Source organism: Equus przewalskii, chromosome 9 (genome assembly GCF_037783145.1).
Source record: "Equus przewalskii isolate Varuska chromosome 9, EquPr2, whole genome shotgun sequence".
NCBI lineage: Eukaryota > Metazoa > Chordata > Mammalia > Perissodactyla > Equidae > Equus > Equus przewalskii.
Window position 1 is genome coordinate 10976676 of NC_091839.1, and position 15610 is coordinate 10992285.

The 15610-nt window shown below is 55.9% G+C and overlaps 1 protein-coding gene across 1 annotated transcript in view; it reads left to right on the forward strand.

The window, feature by feature from the left end:
• SPTBN4 (spectrin beta, non-erythrocytic 4) overlaps positions 1–15610 on the forward strand; it is a 72437-nt gene that overhangs the window by 19994 nt on the left and 36833 nt on the right. The window contains exons 8-17 of the mRNA XM_070632774.1: positions 1138–1250; positions 1344–1531; positions 1606–1723; positions 1992–2150; positions 2974–3276; positions 4096–4246; positions 7642–8587; positions 10167–10304; positions 12635–13385; positions 15016–15218. Of these exons, the coding sequence (XP_070488875.1) occupies positions 1138–1250; positions 1344–1531; positions 1606–1723; positions 1992–2150; positions 2974–3276; positions 4096–4246; positions 7642–8587; positions 10167–10304; positions 12635–13385; positions 15016–15218 (3070 nt within the window). The remainder of the gene's footprint in view (positions 1–1137; positions 1251–1343; positions 1532–1605; positions 1724–1991; positions 2151–2973; positions 3277–4095; positions 4247–7641; positions 8588–10166; positions 10305–12634; positions 13386–15015; positions 15219–15610) is intronic.

A 15610-nucleotide genomic window follows, 5' to 3' on the forward strand; every position in this document is an offset into this window, starting at 1 on the left:
TGTGCCGAGCATGTGGCTGGGAATTGTGTCCAAACCGTTCCCTTCATCCTCCCCCGACCTGGTTGGATAGAATTGATCCATCCTGTTCTAAATGATGGAAACGGAGACTCAGTGGTGCGAAGTCACTTGCCCAGCGTCATACTGAAATCCAGCGGACAGGAGTTTCTGATTCCAGCCTCCAGGGTCTTAGTCACCGTCTGCCCTCCCTCTGACAGCTGTGTTCTGTGCCCGCGTGGCGGGTGGCTAGTGGGTGTCAGCCCCATGAGGTGGGGAAGAGTAAGGGCCGAGGATGACGCTGTGCGTTCAATGGGTAGTTTGAAATGATAATCGGATTTCGTGGAGTTTCTCCCCCGTCAGGCCGTTCTTTCTAATTCTCGCAGTGTTCCTGGGTGGTAGACGCTGTGGTTCTGCCTAGAGGACCACTGGGGAAACAAAGCTCAGAGAAGTTAGGTCTATTTTCTAAGGACGTGCAGTGAGTAAGTGGCATTCACGCTCACGCTGTCACCAAAGCCTGTACACCATGCCTCATACCTCTTACGCCATTCATACGCTTAGGAGATATTTATTGAGCTCCTACTGTGTGCTGGGCATGGCAGGAACAGTGGTCAAAAAGACGGACGTAGCCCTTGTCTTCACGAAGCTCAAACTCTAGATAAGGACGTAATCACATGAGTGAATATTTAATTACGAATTATAGTAAGTTCAAGGAGAAAATGATAAGATGCTATGAGCAAGAATAACAGGAAGAGACTAACTCTAGAAAGGGCGAACAGAGAGGCTTGTCTGAGAAAATTTAAGTTGAATTGCACCCTGAAGGATGAGTGGGAGTAAAGCACACAGAAGAGGGAACAGTGTTGAAGACATTGAGAACAGCATGTGCAAAGGTCCTGAGGTGGAAGGTAGAAGGTTGTGCTCAGGAAAAAAACTAGATAATTTCTCTCTGGTGGTTTATAAATGTCAGGCACTATTGAATCCCATGAGGCAGATCCCCATTTGGCGGATACAAAAGCTGAGGAACAGAGAGTTATCTTGCCCAAGTTCCCACAGATAGTAAGAGTGGGGGTTCTCCCTCTGTGCACCCAATCCTTCTGTCAGAGTGCTAACCACCTTGCCCTCCCACTCTTCTTTATCCCCCAGATGTGAACATGGAGGCTCCAGATGAGAAATCCATCATCACCTATGTGGTCTCTTTCTACCACTATTTCTCCAAGATGAAGGCTCTGGCCGTGGAGGGGAAGCGGATTGGGAAGGTCTGAGGAGCCAAGAATGGGGTGGGCGGGAGCCTGAGAACCCAGTGGGGGCGTCTCTGGAGGAGGCCGACTCGTCTTCCTGTGCCGGGTCAGGTCCTGGACCAGGTGCTGGAGGTGGGGAAGATTATCGAGCGCTACGAGGAGCTGGCGGCCGAGCTGCTGGCTTGGATCCACCGCACCGTGGGCCTCATCAGCAACCAGAAGTTCGCCAACTCACTGAGCGGGGTGCAGCAGCAGCTCCAGGCGTTCACGGCCTACTGCACGCTCGAGAAGCCCGTCAAGTGAGGCCCAGCTCAGGAGGGAGGGTGGCAGGTGGAGGGATGGGGGCGGGGCTCCTGAGCGCAAGCCCCCTCAGGTTTCAGGAGAAGGGGAACCTGGAGGTGCTGCTCTTCAGCATCCAGAGCAAACTGCGTGCCTGCAACCGTCGCCTCTTCGTGCCTCGGGAGGGCTGTGGCATCTGGGATATCGACAAGGTGAGGCTGAGGATGTGGGCGAGAGGCTGGGCTGCTCTGGGCAGTTGTGTAGATTGTGCACTGCTCAAGGGAGCCGTTCACATTGTGGACATCAAGGATTGGATGTTCATTCTGACAGTTTCCCGGCAGTCAAGGATCCTGAGGAAGCAACATTTTTTTCCAATTTGCACAGAGGTGCCGTGAGTGCCGGGAGTGACCTCAGCCAGAGGAGCCAGGGTTATTAAGCTGTGGGGAGTTGGAGTCTGACTGCCTCCTCCTGTCTCCCTAGGCATGGGGCCAGTTGGAGAAGGCGGAACATGAGCGGGAGGCTGCCCTTCGGGCCGAGCTGATCCGGCAGGAGAAGCTGGAGCTACTGGCCCAGAGGTTCGACCACAAGGTGGCCATGAGGGAGAGCTGGCTGAATGAGAACCAGCGCCTGGTCTCCCAGGTACCGGGCGTCGGGCTTGGCTCCGGGCGAAAGGGAGGGAGGGTGGGGCTGACGGCCCTTGAACCAGAGAGGGAGACTTGATCTCCTAGGCAACAGAGACCTGTTGGACTAGTCTCCTAGGTGACAAGTGAGGGCTGGAGGGGAGAATTGATCTCCTAAGGGATTGATGGGGAGAGGGGAGCAGGCCTGGTCTCCAGGGTAACAGGAGGGTGAGGCTGGTCTCCAGGGTGACTGGAGAGGACAGAATTTGTCTCTTCAGAAATAGGGAGAGTATTTAATTAGACTCTTAAGTGACAAGGGAGATTGTATCTGGTGTCCAGGGTAACCCAGGAGGATAGAATTGGTCTCCTAAGTAACGGCATAGGGTAGGTCTGGTCCCCAGTCTCTAGGGGATTGGAAAGAGGGGCCTTTCTCCTGGGTGACAAGTTTAGAGTTAGAGTTGTAACAGGGAAGGCTGGGCTGGTCTCCAGGGTAACTGGGGATGGTGGGGCTGGTCTCCAGGGTGACAGGGGATGGTGGGGCTGGTCTCCAGGGTGACAGGGGATGGTGGGGCTGGTCTCCAGGGTGACAGGGGATGGTGGGGCTGGTCTCCAGGGTGACAGGGAAGGGTAGGGCTGGTCTCCAGGGTGACAGGGGATGGTGGGGCTGGTCTCCAGGGTGACAGGGGATGGTGGGGCTGGTCTCCAGGGTGACAGGGAAGGGTGGGCCTGATCTCCTGGGTAACAGGAGCCGGGGAGGGACTTTCCAGGGTCACACAGGGTCAAGGTAGCAGGTAAACTGCTGAGGCAACATGAGTGAGTGTCTGTGGCCTGTCCCACCCCAGGACAACTTTGGGTATGAGCTTCCGGCAGTGGAGGCAGCCATGAAGAAGCATGAAGCAATCGAGGCGGACATCGCAGCCTATGAGGAGAGGGTACAGGGCGTGGCGGAGCTGGCCCAGGCATTGGCAGCAGAAGGCTACTATGATGCACGGCGGGTAGCGGCCCAGCGTGACAGCGTCCTGCGCCAGTGGGCCCTGCTGACCGGGCTGGTGGGTGCCCGGCGGACGCGGCTCGAGCAGAACCTGGCCCTGCAGAAGGTCTTCCAGGAGATGGTGTACATGGTGGACTGGATGGGGGACATGCAGGTGGGGACCACACGGGGGCCGAGGATGGGCGAGGCGTTCCAGGAGGGGAGGGCAGCGACATAGACACTGAAAGAGTTGTCAGAGAGATGGAGGGGGAGGGGGAGAGAGACAGAAAGAGGGAAAAAGAAAGTCAGGGAGACAAAGAGAAAGAGTGAGAGATAGAGACAGAGAGAGACAGAGAGGCAGAAAAAGAGTGAGAAAGAGAGACACATAGGAAAGTAGAGAGAGATAAAGACAGTGTCAGGGACAGACAGAGACAGAGAAATTATTCCAGAGGAAGATGGTGACAGTTTGAGAGGTAGAAAGAGAAATCAGAGAAAGAGAGAGCTCGAGAAGCAGACACAGAGTTAGCGATGGAAATCTAAACGGCTACAGGGAAAGACACATAAGAAGATGGATCCATCTGACAAAGAGAGAGACCCACCTGAGATAGACAGATACCGAGGGAGATGGAGATGAGAAGGATGGAAGCAGAGAGAGACACAGACACACAGAGAGACGTGGAGAGAAAGAGACACGGGTAGAGATGCAGACGACAGAGGGAGAGATGGAGACGGAGAAGTGTAAACGAGCTCGAGGTGGAGGCAGAGAGAGACAGAAGATAGAGACGGAGACACCGTCGCAGAGCCAGAGCCCAGAAATGCGGAGATGATGAGAGAGACAGACATGGGAGAGGTGATGACGGGTAAGGAGACCGAGACGGAGATCAGAGTTCAAGTAACGGTGCAGAGGAGCAGAAGGCTGGCCGGGCAATGGGGGCAGAGGGGGTGGCCTGAGGACCAATGCCAAAAACACACTGGGTGCCGCCCGGTGTCATAGGCTCAGCTGCTGTCCCGGGACTGCGGGCAGCACCTGGTGGAGGCAGAGGACCTGTTGCAGAAGCACGGACTGCTGGAGGGGGACATCGCTGCCCAGAGCGAGCGGGTGGAGGCGCTCAACGCGGCTGCCCTGCGTTTCTCCCAGCTGCAGGGTGAGTCTGGGGTTGGGGATTGGGGTGCAGACTTCCAGGGCTGGTGCTAATAGGAGCAGAAGGACTCCTGAGAGACAGAAGGAAGGAGTGAGCTCCCTGTCTTTGGAAGCATCCAAGCACAGACTAGGAGCACACTCCATCGGGGGAATTAGCATCTTGAGTGGGAGGTTGAGCCACACGACTGCTTCCTGCTTTGAGATTCTGTAGTAACAGCTCACATTTATTGAGTGCTTGTCATATGCTAAGCCCTGACAGCTGGATCTCAGTGACTATCATGAAAGGAGTGTGTAAGCAGTAAGTGCTGGAAACTCGGTGCAATTAGCTTAAGGAGGAAAGGAGAATGTATTGGCCGATATAACTAAAATATCCAGGGAGGGGTGGGTTGGCTTCAGGCAGGGCTGGATCCAGGGGTGGTTCAATGATGCTTTTAAGACTCCATCTCTCTCCTCCTCTAGTCTCTATGTTTGTGGCACTGTTGGGCAGTGGTGTCAGTCTGGGATCATTCAGCCCCACGTTTACATCCCAGCAGCTTAGCAGACCCACCAGGAAGACAGGCTCCTCTTCCCCAATAGTTCTGATAAAAGGTCCAAGGAGCGCGTTCATTGGCCCACTGTGGGATCCATCCTCATGGCTTGGCCAAACATCGTGGCCCCAGGCTATAGAGTGATCTATCTGGCCTACAGTGGGGTCAGCTCCCTCTAAAGACATGGACTGAGAAAGAGGAGGCTGGGCCGCCGTTACCAGCAGCAGGCGCGTGGATGCTGTGGAGCAAAACCCAGACTGGCTCTAAGAAGTTTCTCATTTTACTGATGTCGATGCCCTCCAGCCTGAGACCACGAGGAACCCCCTGTGGTCAAACCAAGTCACGTTTGTGGGCTCCTTGCACACACCGTGGGGAACCACGGGGCGTCTCAGTAGGAGGGCGTTGAGGGGGCTTGTTCTGATATGCGGGCTCGTGTTAGATGACTCGGGCATGATTTCATGCATAATTTTGCTGTGGACCGGAGGCTGTCAGGAAGCGGGGGTAATAAGATGATTGTACATCTTAATCATTTTTCTCCAGGTGGTGGGAGGAATGGAAGTTGGCAGTGGTCACTCACTCTGGCTGGGTGAGGGGGATAGGTGGCCATTTTTGTGGTTTGCACAGTGACCTTGTTTTTGCGTGTGCTCAGATGTGATTATGGAGTGGGCTTGTTTTTGTCCCACTCCCTCACGGTCGCTGAGTGGTCTTGTCTGAAGTTGGGGCCCCGGGAAGCTGTGCGTGCTCGCTGTGAGCGCTGACAGCCGTCAGAGCTGCATTTGTCTTTCTCACTGATAAACAGCGAGAGGCCCAGAGCCGCAGAGCTGCTAAGAGGGCTTTGAGGCCGGTCTGTCTCGCTCCTTATTGGAGGCGCGGCCCTATGGAATCACGGAGCATTGTTTGAAAAAGAAGAGCCGATCTGGCTTGCAGGATGGTGGGGAAATTTCTTACACTCTTGGGCTGAGTCATGTCCTCAGAACAAGTGTTGAGGTCTCCTCCTCCCATCCCTGGCGCGGGCATCCCCATCCTGGCTCAGCCCCTGTCACCCACATCACAGCCCCAGGAGACACCCTCTCCTTCTTATGGATGTTCGTCCCAGGAGGCTCCTGGGAGATCTTCCTGTGCGATCTCGGCACCTGGTGACAACCAACAGCACCTTGATTACAGCAAAGAGGCTAGTGTGTGTTGTCATGGCAACCGGAGGTGGCGCCGCCTGATGAATGGTCCAGAGTGTGGCCTCCTGATCTGCCATTTCTTAGCTCATCCTGGGCAAGGGTCTTCCCCGCTCAGAGCCTCAGTTTCTTCTTCTGTAAGATGGGGCTAGTAAGGATACTGAGCTCATAGGATGGCTGTGAGGATGAAATGACACTGTGTCAGCGTAAGGGCTGGATACGTGGACGCTGTTGTTTATTCTTTAGTTAGATGGCTTGGTATTCGGGTCAATTTCAGTGAGCGTCCAGAATTACAGAAATCCCGTATGCCATCTAGGGCAGTGTCTCTCACACTGTTTTGACCCAGTAAGAAATGCATCTACCTCACGACCCAGAGTTCACAGGCACACAGGCACGCACACTGACGCAAAGGTTTTGTAAAACAATACTTCCCCTTGGGTGTGGCATTATGATATTTTCTATTCCTTCTACTTTATTCCATTAAAGAAATGCTGGCCGTGACCCATTAATTCAATTTCATAGTTCTCCAGTCACAACTAGAGGTGTAGGAGGAAGGTGAAATGTTTGAATGAAAAAGAGAGTTCTGGTCATCACTGGGGTTAATGGATAAGGCAACAGTGGATGGGAGAGGGGACCCAGAAACATGGCTTAAGAGTAGAGAAGTTTGGGGCCGGCCCAGTGGTGCAGCCGTTAAGTTCACACGCTCTGCTTCAGCAGCCCTGGGTTCCCTGGTTTGGATCCTGGGTGTGAACCTGTGTACTGATTATCAAGCCATGCTGTGGCAGGCCTCCCATGTATAAAGTAGAGGAAGATGGGCACGGATGTTGGCTCAGGGCCAATCTTCCTCAGGCGGGGGGGGGGGGAGGATTGGCAGCGGATGTTAGCTCAGAGCTAATCTTCCTTAAAAAAAAAAAGAAAGAAAGAAAAGAGTAGAGAAGTTTGAGGCCCCACCCTGTGCCATAGTGGTTCAGTTTGCATGCTCCACTTTGGTAGCCCAGGGTTTGCAGGTTCAGATCCTGGGTGCAGACCTACACACCACTCATCAAGCCATGCTGAGGTGGCATCCCGCATGCAAAGTGGAGGAAGATTGGCACAGATGTTAGCTCAGGGACAATCTTCCTCAAGCAGAAAGAGGAAGATTGGCAACAGATGTTAGCTCAGGGCCAGTCCTCATCGCCAAAAAAAAAAAAAAAGAAAAAGAGTAGAGAAGTTTCATTTGGTCCAGTTTTGAAGGAAACACAATTTACACTAAAATACACAGATTCTAGGATTCTCTGAATCTCCATTTCTATCCATTATTCGATCAATAAGTCACCATTTTCACTAGGCTACTGCTTTGGGCTCCACCCTGTGCTGGGCAGTGGTGGGGACACGGTGTGACGGACACAGCCCCAGGCCCTGCTCTCATGGGGCTCCCAGTCCAGTGGGGGAGACAGAACTGGCAGCGACCGCCCAGAGGGGTCAGGGCTGAGTTGAGGGCGTCCCAGGCAGAGTGGTCGCGGCGGGGATGGGGGAAGCGGAGTAGCCTGGGAGAGCCAGAGAAGGCGCCTGCTCCAGACCTTGGGTGTCAGGGAAGGCTGCCTGGAGGAGGGGACGCGGAACCTGGCACCTGATGAAATCAGGCCAAGGCCTGGGCAGCACCACCCTCTCTCGGGCGCACCTGGCCCGTGCCCAATCCGGGACCCCCCCTTCTCCTGGCCCAGGCTACCAGCCCTGCGACCCGCAGGTCATCTGCAACCGCGTGAACCACGTGCACGGCTGTCTGGCGGAGCTGCAGGAGCAGGCGGCGCAGCGGCGCGCGGAGCTGGAGGCCTCGCGGAGCCTGTGGGCGCTGCTGCAGGAGCTGGAGGAGGCCGAGAGCTGGGCCCGCGACAAGGAGCGCCTCCTGGAGGCGGCGGGCGCCGGCGGCGGCGGCGCGGCGGGCGCGGCGGGCACGACCGACGGTGCCCACGACCTGTCCAGCACCGCGCGCCTCCTGGCCCAGCACAAGATCCTGCAGGGCGAGCTGGGTGGGCGGCGGGCGCTGCTGCAGCAGGCGCTGCGGCGCGGCGAGGAGCTGGCGGCGGCGGGGGGCGCCGTGGGCCCGGGCGCCGAGACGGTGCAGCTGGCGGGCCTGGCGGAGCGCGCGGCGAGCGCGCGGCGGCGCTGGCAGCGGCTGGAGGAGGCGGCGGCGCGGCGCGAGCGGCGGCTGCAGGAGGCGCGGGCGCTGCACCAGTTCGGCGCTGACCTCGACGGGCTCCTGGACTGGCTTCGCGACGCCTACCGCCTGGCAGCCGCGGGCGACTTCGGCCACGACGAAGCATCCAGCCGCCGCCTGGCCCGCCAGCACCGCGCGCTCACCGGGGAGGTGGAGGCGCATCGCGGCCCCGTGGGCGGCCTGCGGCGTCAGCTGGCCACCCTGGGGGGCGCCAGCGGCGCCGGGGCCCTGGTGGTGGCGCTGCAGGTGCGCGTGGTGGAGGCGGAGCAGTTGTTCACTGAGGTGACCGAGGTGGCCGCGCTGCGGCGCCAGTGGCTGCGAGACGCGCTGGCTGTCTACCGCATGTTCGGCGAGGTGCACGCGTGCGAGCTGTGGATCGGCGAGAAGGAGCAATGGCTGCTCGCCATGCGTGTCCCGGATTCGCTGGACGACGTCGAGGTGGTGCAGCACCGGTGAGCGCGCGCTCGTGGGGCTCCCGGGTCCCCTTGCTCGCGCGCACAGTCTCGCCTTTGTGGGTTCAACAGTTCCCATTTTCGCTCTGCTGGAACCAGGGCTTCCGGTAAAATGGGAATGACATTAGTCCCGACCTCACGGGCTTGTGGCCAACAGTAAAATGAGTTAATACGTGTAGACAGGTTCACGGCATTCCGGGAGCGTTTGCTATTATTACTATGAGGCGTGTATTCACTTGGCTTGAAATTAACCTGAGGTCCTCCGGGGACATGCCAGCCTGGCCCCTCACCTGGGACTCGCACTGCCCCTGCACAAATGTCACCTCCCTAGCTAATAAGATAGCCCCGGCCCTTGTCATTTTCCCTCCCCTCACCCCGTTTACATTTCTTTATGGTCCTCACCACCCTGTGACACGTTAGATGCTGATTTCTAAGTTGGCTGACTTAGCGCTGAGTCATTAGGTTAGTGGGTGGACCCCCTGCTCCTCCCAGCATCTTGTTCATCCGTCCATTCATTTGACAGGTACTTCCTGAGCTCCCGCTCCTCTAGGTCCTGTGCTGGGCGTTGCTGGAAACACAGGCCTGGTCCCCGCCCTTACTGCGCCCACAGTTACCCAAGCTGCAGCCTTGGGCACTGTTTTAAACAAGGGAGAACCGAGCCCAGCTTTAAAAAGATCTCTCTGGGGCTGGCCTGGTGGCATAGTGGTTAGGTTCATGCATTCCGCTTTGGAGGCCTGGGGTTCGCAGGTTCGGATCCTGGGCACGGACCTAGCACTGCTTGTCAAGCCACGCTGTGGAGGCATCCCACATATAATGGAGGAAGATTGGCACAGATGTTAGCTCAGGGACAATCTCCCTCAAGCAAAAAAAAAGGAAGATTGGTAACAGATGTTAGCTCAGGGCCAATCTTCCTCACCAAAAAAAACCAAACAAACCCCTCTGGCTGGCATGTGGAGGGTGGGTTGGAAGGGGTGACAGTGGTGGCTGGGAGCCCAGAGAGGCAGCTGGGGTGGCGACCCAGGTAGGAGGGGACAGACTGGACCAGAGTAGAATGCCAACTGGACAGGCCAAGGGGGTGGACAGAGTGGGGGGAGTGTGTGTCCAAGACGGGGCCCAGGGCTCTGGCCTAGGGGATGACGGGGCTGTCCCTGAGTTGGGGACCCAGAGGAAGAACAAACGTGGGGGGAGATGCTGAAGTCGGTTTGAGGCACCAGAGGTGGGAGGAGCCCCGAAGAGGGGTACAGCAGGCTTTGAAGTTGAGGACAGTGCAAAAGGAAAGAGGTTGAGGCAGGAGCCTGAGCTGTGGGGGTCGTGAGTTCAGAGGTGAGGACCGAGGCTGTGGCCATGGGTGAGGTGGTCCAGGCAGGGTGCAAGGGGAAGCTCACAGGGCCCAAGACAGAGCCCGGAGGGGGCTGACATTTAAGCAGCAGGTAGAAGGAGGAGGAGCTGACAAAGGGGCCTGAGAGGGTGAGGTTGGAGAGCTGGGAGGAGATCGGGTCAAGGCAGTTCCTGAAAGCCCGGAAGTGGGCGGGTCCCTGGGGTCCGGGCCTCTCTGAGCGCATCCCTTCTCCATCTGCAGGTTTGAGAGTCTGGACCAGGAGATGAACAGTCTGATGGGCCGTGTCCTCGATGTCAACCACACGGTCCAGGAGCTGGTGGAAGGAGGCCACCCCAGCTCAGAGGAGGTGCGCTCCTGCCAGGACCACCTCAACAGCAGGTAGGCAGGGCCTGGGGCTGGAAGGCCTTCTGGGTGTCTCGCGCCAGTCGTTCCCGTTATTCCCTTCCCCACGGACTCAGCCGAGGAAATCAAGGACACGCCATTTCAAACCCCTGAGATCATAAGGGCCCCCGAGTAAATCAGCAAAATCTTGAAAAAAATGGTAATACCCGGTGCAAGTGATGATGTGGTATAATGAGGGTTCAGTCCTGTTCAGTGGGCTTAATAATTCGTTCAGAAATGATTTCTTGAGTATCGACTATCTGCCAGGAATTTTTCTAAGCCCTTTATAGACTTTCTTTTATCTCCCAAGATCCCAATTTCCTTAGTAAAGATTCCAGAATTCAGAACTCTTTAAAAATAGTAACGAATTAATATCTTTCCCCCTAGAACACTACCAGCAGTTTCTCCAGTGGGAGCAGGTTCATAGATGAAGACACAGACCCACAGAGGTGAAATCCTTATCCAGAGTACTCGAACTAGTCAGGAGGAGTCAAACCCAGTTCTCTCTGAGTCTGGCACTGGGCCTCTTGATCGCATATATTCAGTCTTCCCAGCAACCCTGTGGGGTATACATTACCTCGTGTTAGAGAGGAGGAAACAGGGGCTCAGAGAGGTGAAGACGCTGGCTCAAGGTCACACAGCAAGTTAGGGGTTCAAGCCTGGATTTGGAGTTGAATTTGTCTGACTCCAAAGACTGTGTGCTCTTTAACTGCTGTGCTGTAAGATCCCAATAACCAGTGACTACAAAGCCTCTGTGGCCTCGACAATCCCCAAACATCGGGACCCCAAAAGATAACAACAATAACGATGTACAGCATTTAGCGAGATGATCCGTGATGTGCTTTAGCCACGTGATCTCATTAAATGCTCAATGAAATAGACATTATTATCTCCATTTTCCATAAGGGAAATGAGGATCAGAGAGGGAAATGATTTGCCTAAGGTCACAGAGCAAATCTGGCTGGAGCAGAACTTGAACTCTGGTCCTTCCGATTTCAGAGTCCTAATTGCTGCCCTTGTGGCGTGTCCACTCTAGAGCAGGCAGGGAGACACTTAACAAATAAAGTAATAAATGAAGAAGATGTTTAGAGAATCGTAAGGATGGCGCAGGGAATAGAGAGAGCTGGTGGGGCATGGCCAGGGGTTGGGGTGATGTTCCATCTTGTGGTCAGCCATGACGTCTTGAGCTGGGCCCTCAAGGGGGATGAGAAGCAGCCAGCCACAGAACAGTATGGATGTGGAAGGGGATGGAGAGCACGCAGCATCCCAGGCAGGGAGCACAGCCTAGGCAAAGGCCCTGAGGCAGAAAAGGGCTAGATATGTCCTCAGAGATTGTCCCCATTCAATAACAGTAACAAACAGGTACCGTTTGAAGCACTTCATGAGCTATAACTCATTCCACTCTCACAACCCGCCTATGAGGTAGGCGCTGTGCTATGATCATGTCCATTTCACTGATGGGGAAACTGAAGCACAGAGAGGGTGACTAACCAAAGCATGCACAGCTCAGATTTGACTCCAGGCAGCCCGGCTTGGATTTCATGCTTGTAACCTGGACCATACGCTGCCTGTGAAGGGAAACTGTGGCCCGAAGTAGTACCATAACTTAGCCCGAGGGCACAGAGCAATGCATAATTTCTTCCACCAATTTATTGTGGAGTAAAACAAATCTGTCTTTGCACCACTCCATCCCTGGCACCTGACGACATATTATCTGATGTTGTCAGCCAGCCATTCTCCCACTGTGATCTCAGAACCCTTTGCACTTGTAAAAAACCATTAAGGAGCCCAAAGAACTCGTCTTCGTGGGTCCTCTCTCTCAGTATTTACTATATTAGAAATTAATCCTGAGTAACAAAAATATGAAGTCATTTGAAAATAACAATAATAAATCTATTATGTTAACTAATATTTTTTAAGGAAAAAGGTAGTGAGTGGAGCGGCCTTGTTTTGCTTTTTGTGGCTCTCTTTAACGTCTGGCTTAAGAGAAGGCAGCTGAATTCCCAGGTCTGCTCCTGCCCTGGGTCTTTGCCACGCAGCGTCTGGAACACTCCACTGACACTCGGGAGAGAATAACAGTGAAAGGCAAATAGCATCTTAGCATTTTCACGAAGATAGTTTTGACGTCGCTCAGGTTCCATTTTGAGAACAGCTGCTCTAAACAAATGTGCTGGGTAGGGTTCCATTTTACACACAGAAACAGGCTCAGTGAAATAAAGCGACTTTCCAAAGTCACACTGTAGCTGGGCTCTACCCCAGGCCGGTGGGCTCTCCCCGCCCAAGAGGAGTCCCCGTCCTCCTCAAGCCGCCCTCCTTCTGTTGGGCAGATGGAACCGCATCGTGGAGCTGGTGGAACAGCGCAAAGAGGAGATGAGCGCGGTACTGCTGGTGGAGAACCACGTGCTGGAGGTGGCTGAGGTGCGCGCGCAGGTGCGCGAGAAGCGCAGGGCTGTGGAGAGCGCGCCCCGCGCTGGCGGCGCCCTGCAGTGGCGCCTGAGCGGCCTGGAGGCGGCTCTGCAAGCACTGGAGCCGCGCCAGGCGGCCCTCCTGGAGGAGGCAGCCCTGCTGGCTGCGCGCTTCCCGGCGCAGGCTGCGCGGCTGCACCAGGGCGCCGAGGAACTGGGCGCCGAGTGGGGCGCGCTGGCCAGTGCGGCTCAGGCGTGTGGCGAGGCGGTGGCGGCGGCCGGGCGCCTGCAGCGCTTCCTGCACGACCTGGACGCTTTCCTGGACTGGCTTGTGCGCGCCCAGGAGGCGGCGGGCGGTGACGAGGGCCCCCTGCCCGGCAGCCTGGAAGAGGCGGACGCGCTGCTGGCGCGCCACGCCGCGCTCAAGGAAGAAGTGGACCAGCGCGAGGAGGACTATGCGCGCATCGTGGCGGCCAGCGAGGCGCTGCTGGCGGCCGATGGCGCCGAGCTGGGCCCGGGCCTGGCCCTCGACGAGTGGCTCCCGCACCTCGAACTCGGCTGGCACAAGCTGCTCGGCTTGTGGGAGGCGCGCAGGGAGGCGCTGGTGCAGGCGCACGTCTACCAGCTCTTCCTGCGCGACCTACGCCAGGCGCGCGCAGTGCTGCGCAACCAGGTGCCCGCTTCGGGGTTCACGGGCTGGGAGGGTCCGAGGCCTCGGGGTATTGCGGGAATGGGGAGATGTACGCAGGAGTGTGTTTCCGGGGACCCCTGGGTTCGTGGCTCCTCCGAGGGCAGGGGGAGTAGGGAGAGGTACCCGGTATGGATGGCCGGGTTTGTGAATCATCCAGTGTGACCCTGTGTGTGAGTGTGTGTGACAGAATTTGAGGATTATGATGGGTGGGTTGGTGTTTTATCTGACTGACAGTTGGTGGACTATCGCGAGGGAGTAATGCTCTCGGATATTCCTTCGAGTGGCTTCGTGGGTTTGTGGATTATCTGGAAGGAAATGAGTCAGAGGTTGGTTGGTGACGGTTAATGGGGGTTTTGAGGAGCATCACCGAGGATAAAGCTTATGGAAGTAGGTAATTCAAACTGAGAGATTGTCGGGATCAGTAAGTGACTGTGGATGATGCGGTTGTGGGCGCCTCAGTTAGGGAACTGCCTTCTTGTTGGGAATGGCAATTTGCAGATTATCTGGAGAAAGTAACTGTGTATTCGCCTTGAGGCATCAAGCACGATGGTTATCTGGGAACAGATTCAGTTTGGGGATCATTCTGGGAGGGGAGCAAGTTTGAGGATTTGGGCAAGATAGAACACTCAGTTTTCCGATTGTCCCAGAGTAGGTGCCAAGTTTTAGGCATCATTTTAGAAAGGGTGGCCATCCGTGCTGGTTGTCTGGAGAAAGCGGACCCAGTTTGAGGATTATCTAGGGGACAGACAGGGAGCCCCCAGAATCATGAGGTTAGTAAAAATTGGAGCTGAGGTGGCCTTGAGAGACCTTTTCTGACCCACCCATTTTACCAGTTAGAAAACTAACCTCAGCAAGGGGAAGAACTGGGGCTGGCCTGGTGGCATAGTGGTTTAAGTTCGCACGCTCCGCTTCAGTGGCCCAGGGTTCCCCGGTTCAGATACCAGGCACGGACCTACGCACTGCTCATGAAGCCATGCTGTGGAGGCATCCCGCGTATAAAGTAGAGGAAGATGGGCTCAGCAAAAGCAGGATTGGCAGCAGATGTTAGCTCAGGGCTAATCTTCTTCTTCAGAAAAAAAAAAGAGAGATAGAGAGGGGAAGAACTTCCTTGAGGTCTCATAGCACCCATTCAGTCTTCATCAATTAACCAGATATTTACTGAGTGCCTCCTGCCAGCCTCTACAAAATCCCACCCTCGTGTGGCCAGCATGCTCGTGTGTGTGTGTGTGTGTGTGTGTGTGTGTGTGTATGTGGGAGAAGAGATGGTAAATAGGTAACTGCGTCTATAGTATCATGTCACCTATATGCTATGAAAAATAATGAAGCAGGGTCAAGGGATATAGCTGGGGTGGAGGGTGATACCTTTGGCAGATGATCAGAGACCTGAAGAAAGTGAAGGAGCCAGCCATGGGGATATCTGAGGGGAACAGACTACCAGGCAGAGGGACCAGCATGGGCAAAGGCCCTGAGGTGGGACCATGCCTGGCATGTTGGATGCTAGAACTCAGTGAGCAGGGGGAGACGAGAGTGGTGGCAAGCCGGGCAGGTGGCCTCTCCCGCGTCCTGGAATGGATCCGGGCCGACCTGAGCGCCACCCCTCCTCCCTTCCCAGGAGGTGGCGCTGTCGGGTCCGGAGCTCCCGGGCACCGTGGAGTCGGTGGAGGAGGCGTTGAAACGGCACCGCGAGTTTCTCACCACGATGGAGCTGAACCAGCAAAAGATGCAGGTGGCCGTGCAGGCTGCCGAGGGCCTGCTGAGGCAGGGCAACGCCTACGGGGAGCAGGCCCAGGAGGCCGTGACCCAGCTGCTGGAGAAGTAGGTGCCTCTATCCCCAGGGGCAGAGGTGGGGTGGGTGGTGAGGGAGGCCAAGGTTCTGTCCTTTCCATCGCAGTTTCTGCCTGTCTGCTCCTCTCTGGTTTCTATTTACTTCCTTCTTGGTTTGATTCGATTTAAATTGATATTTACAATGGGAGTTTCTCTGCGAGCCTGCCCTCAGGGATGACTGGACCCGTTGTTAGAGTGTTAACATGTTTTCCTGGGTGCTCCAGCATCTGCTCTGCTGTCCAGGCCCCTCCCTCGGAACCCCCAGATGTCCCCAGATCCAGCAGCTACCAGCTAGGCACAGATTCTGTTCCAGCTTCCCCGATGGGACGGTGTCCCTGCCCTGCTGCTGCTTGGATGTTGTGAATGAGCCCCTGCAGTGGGCC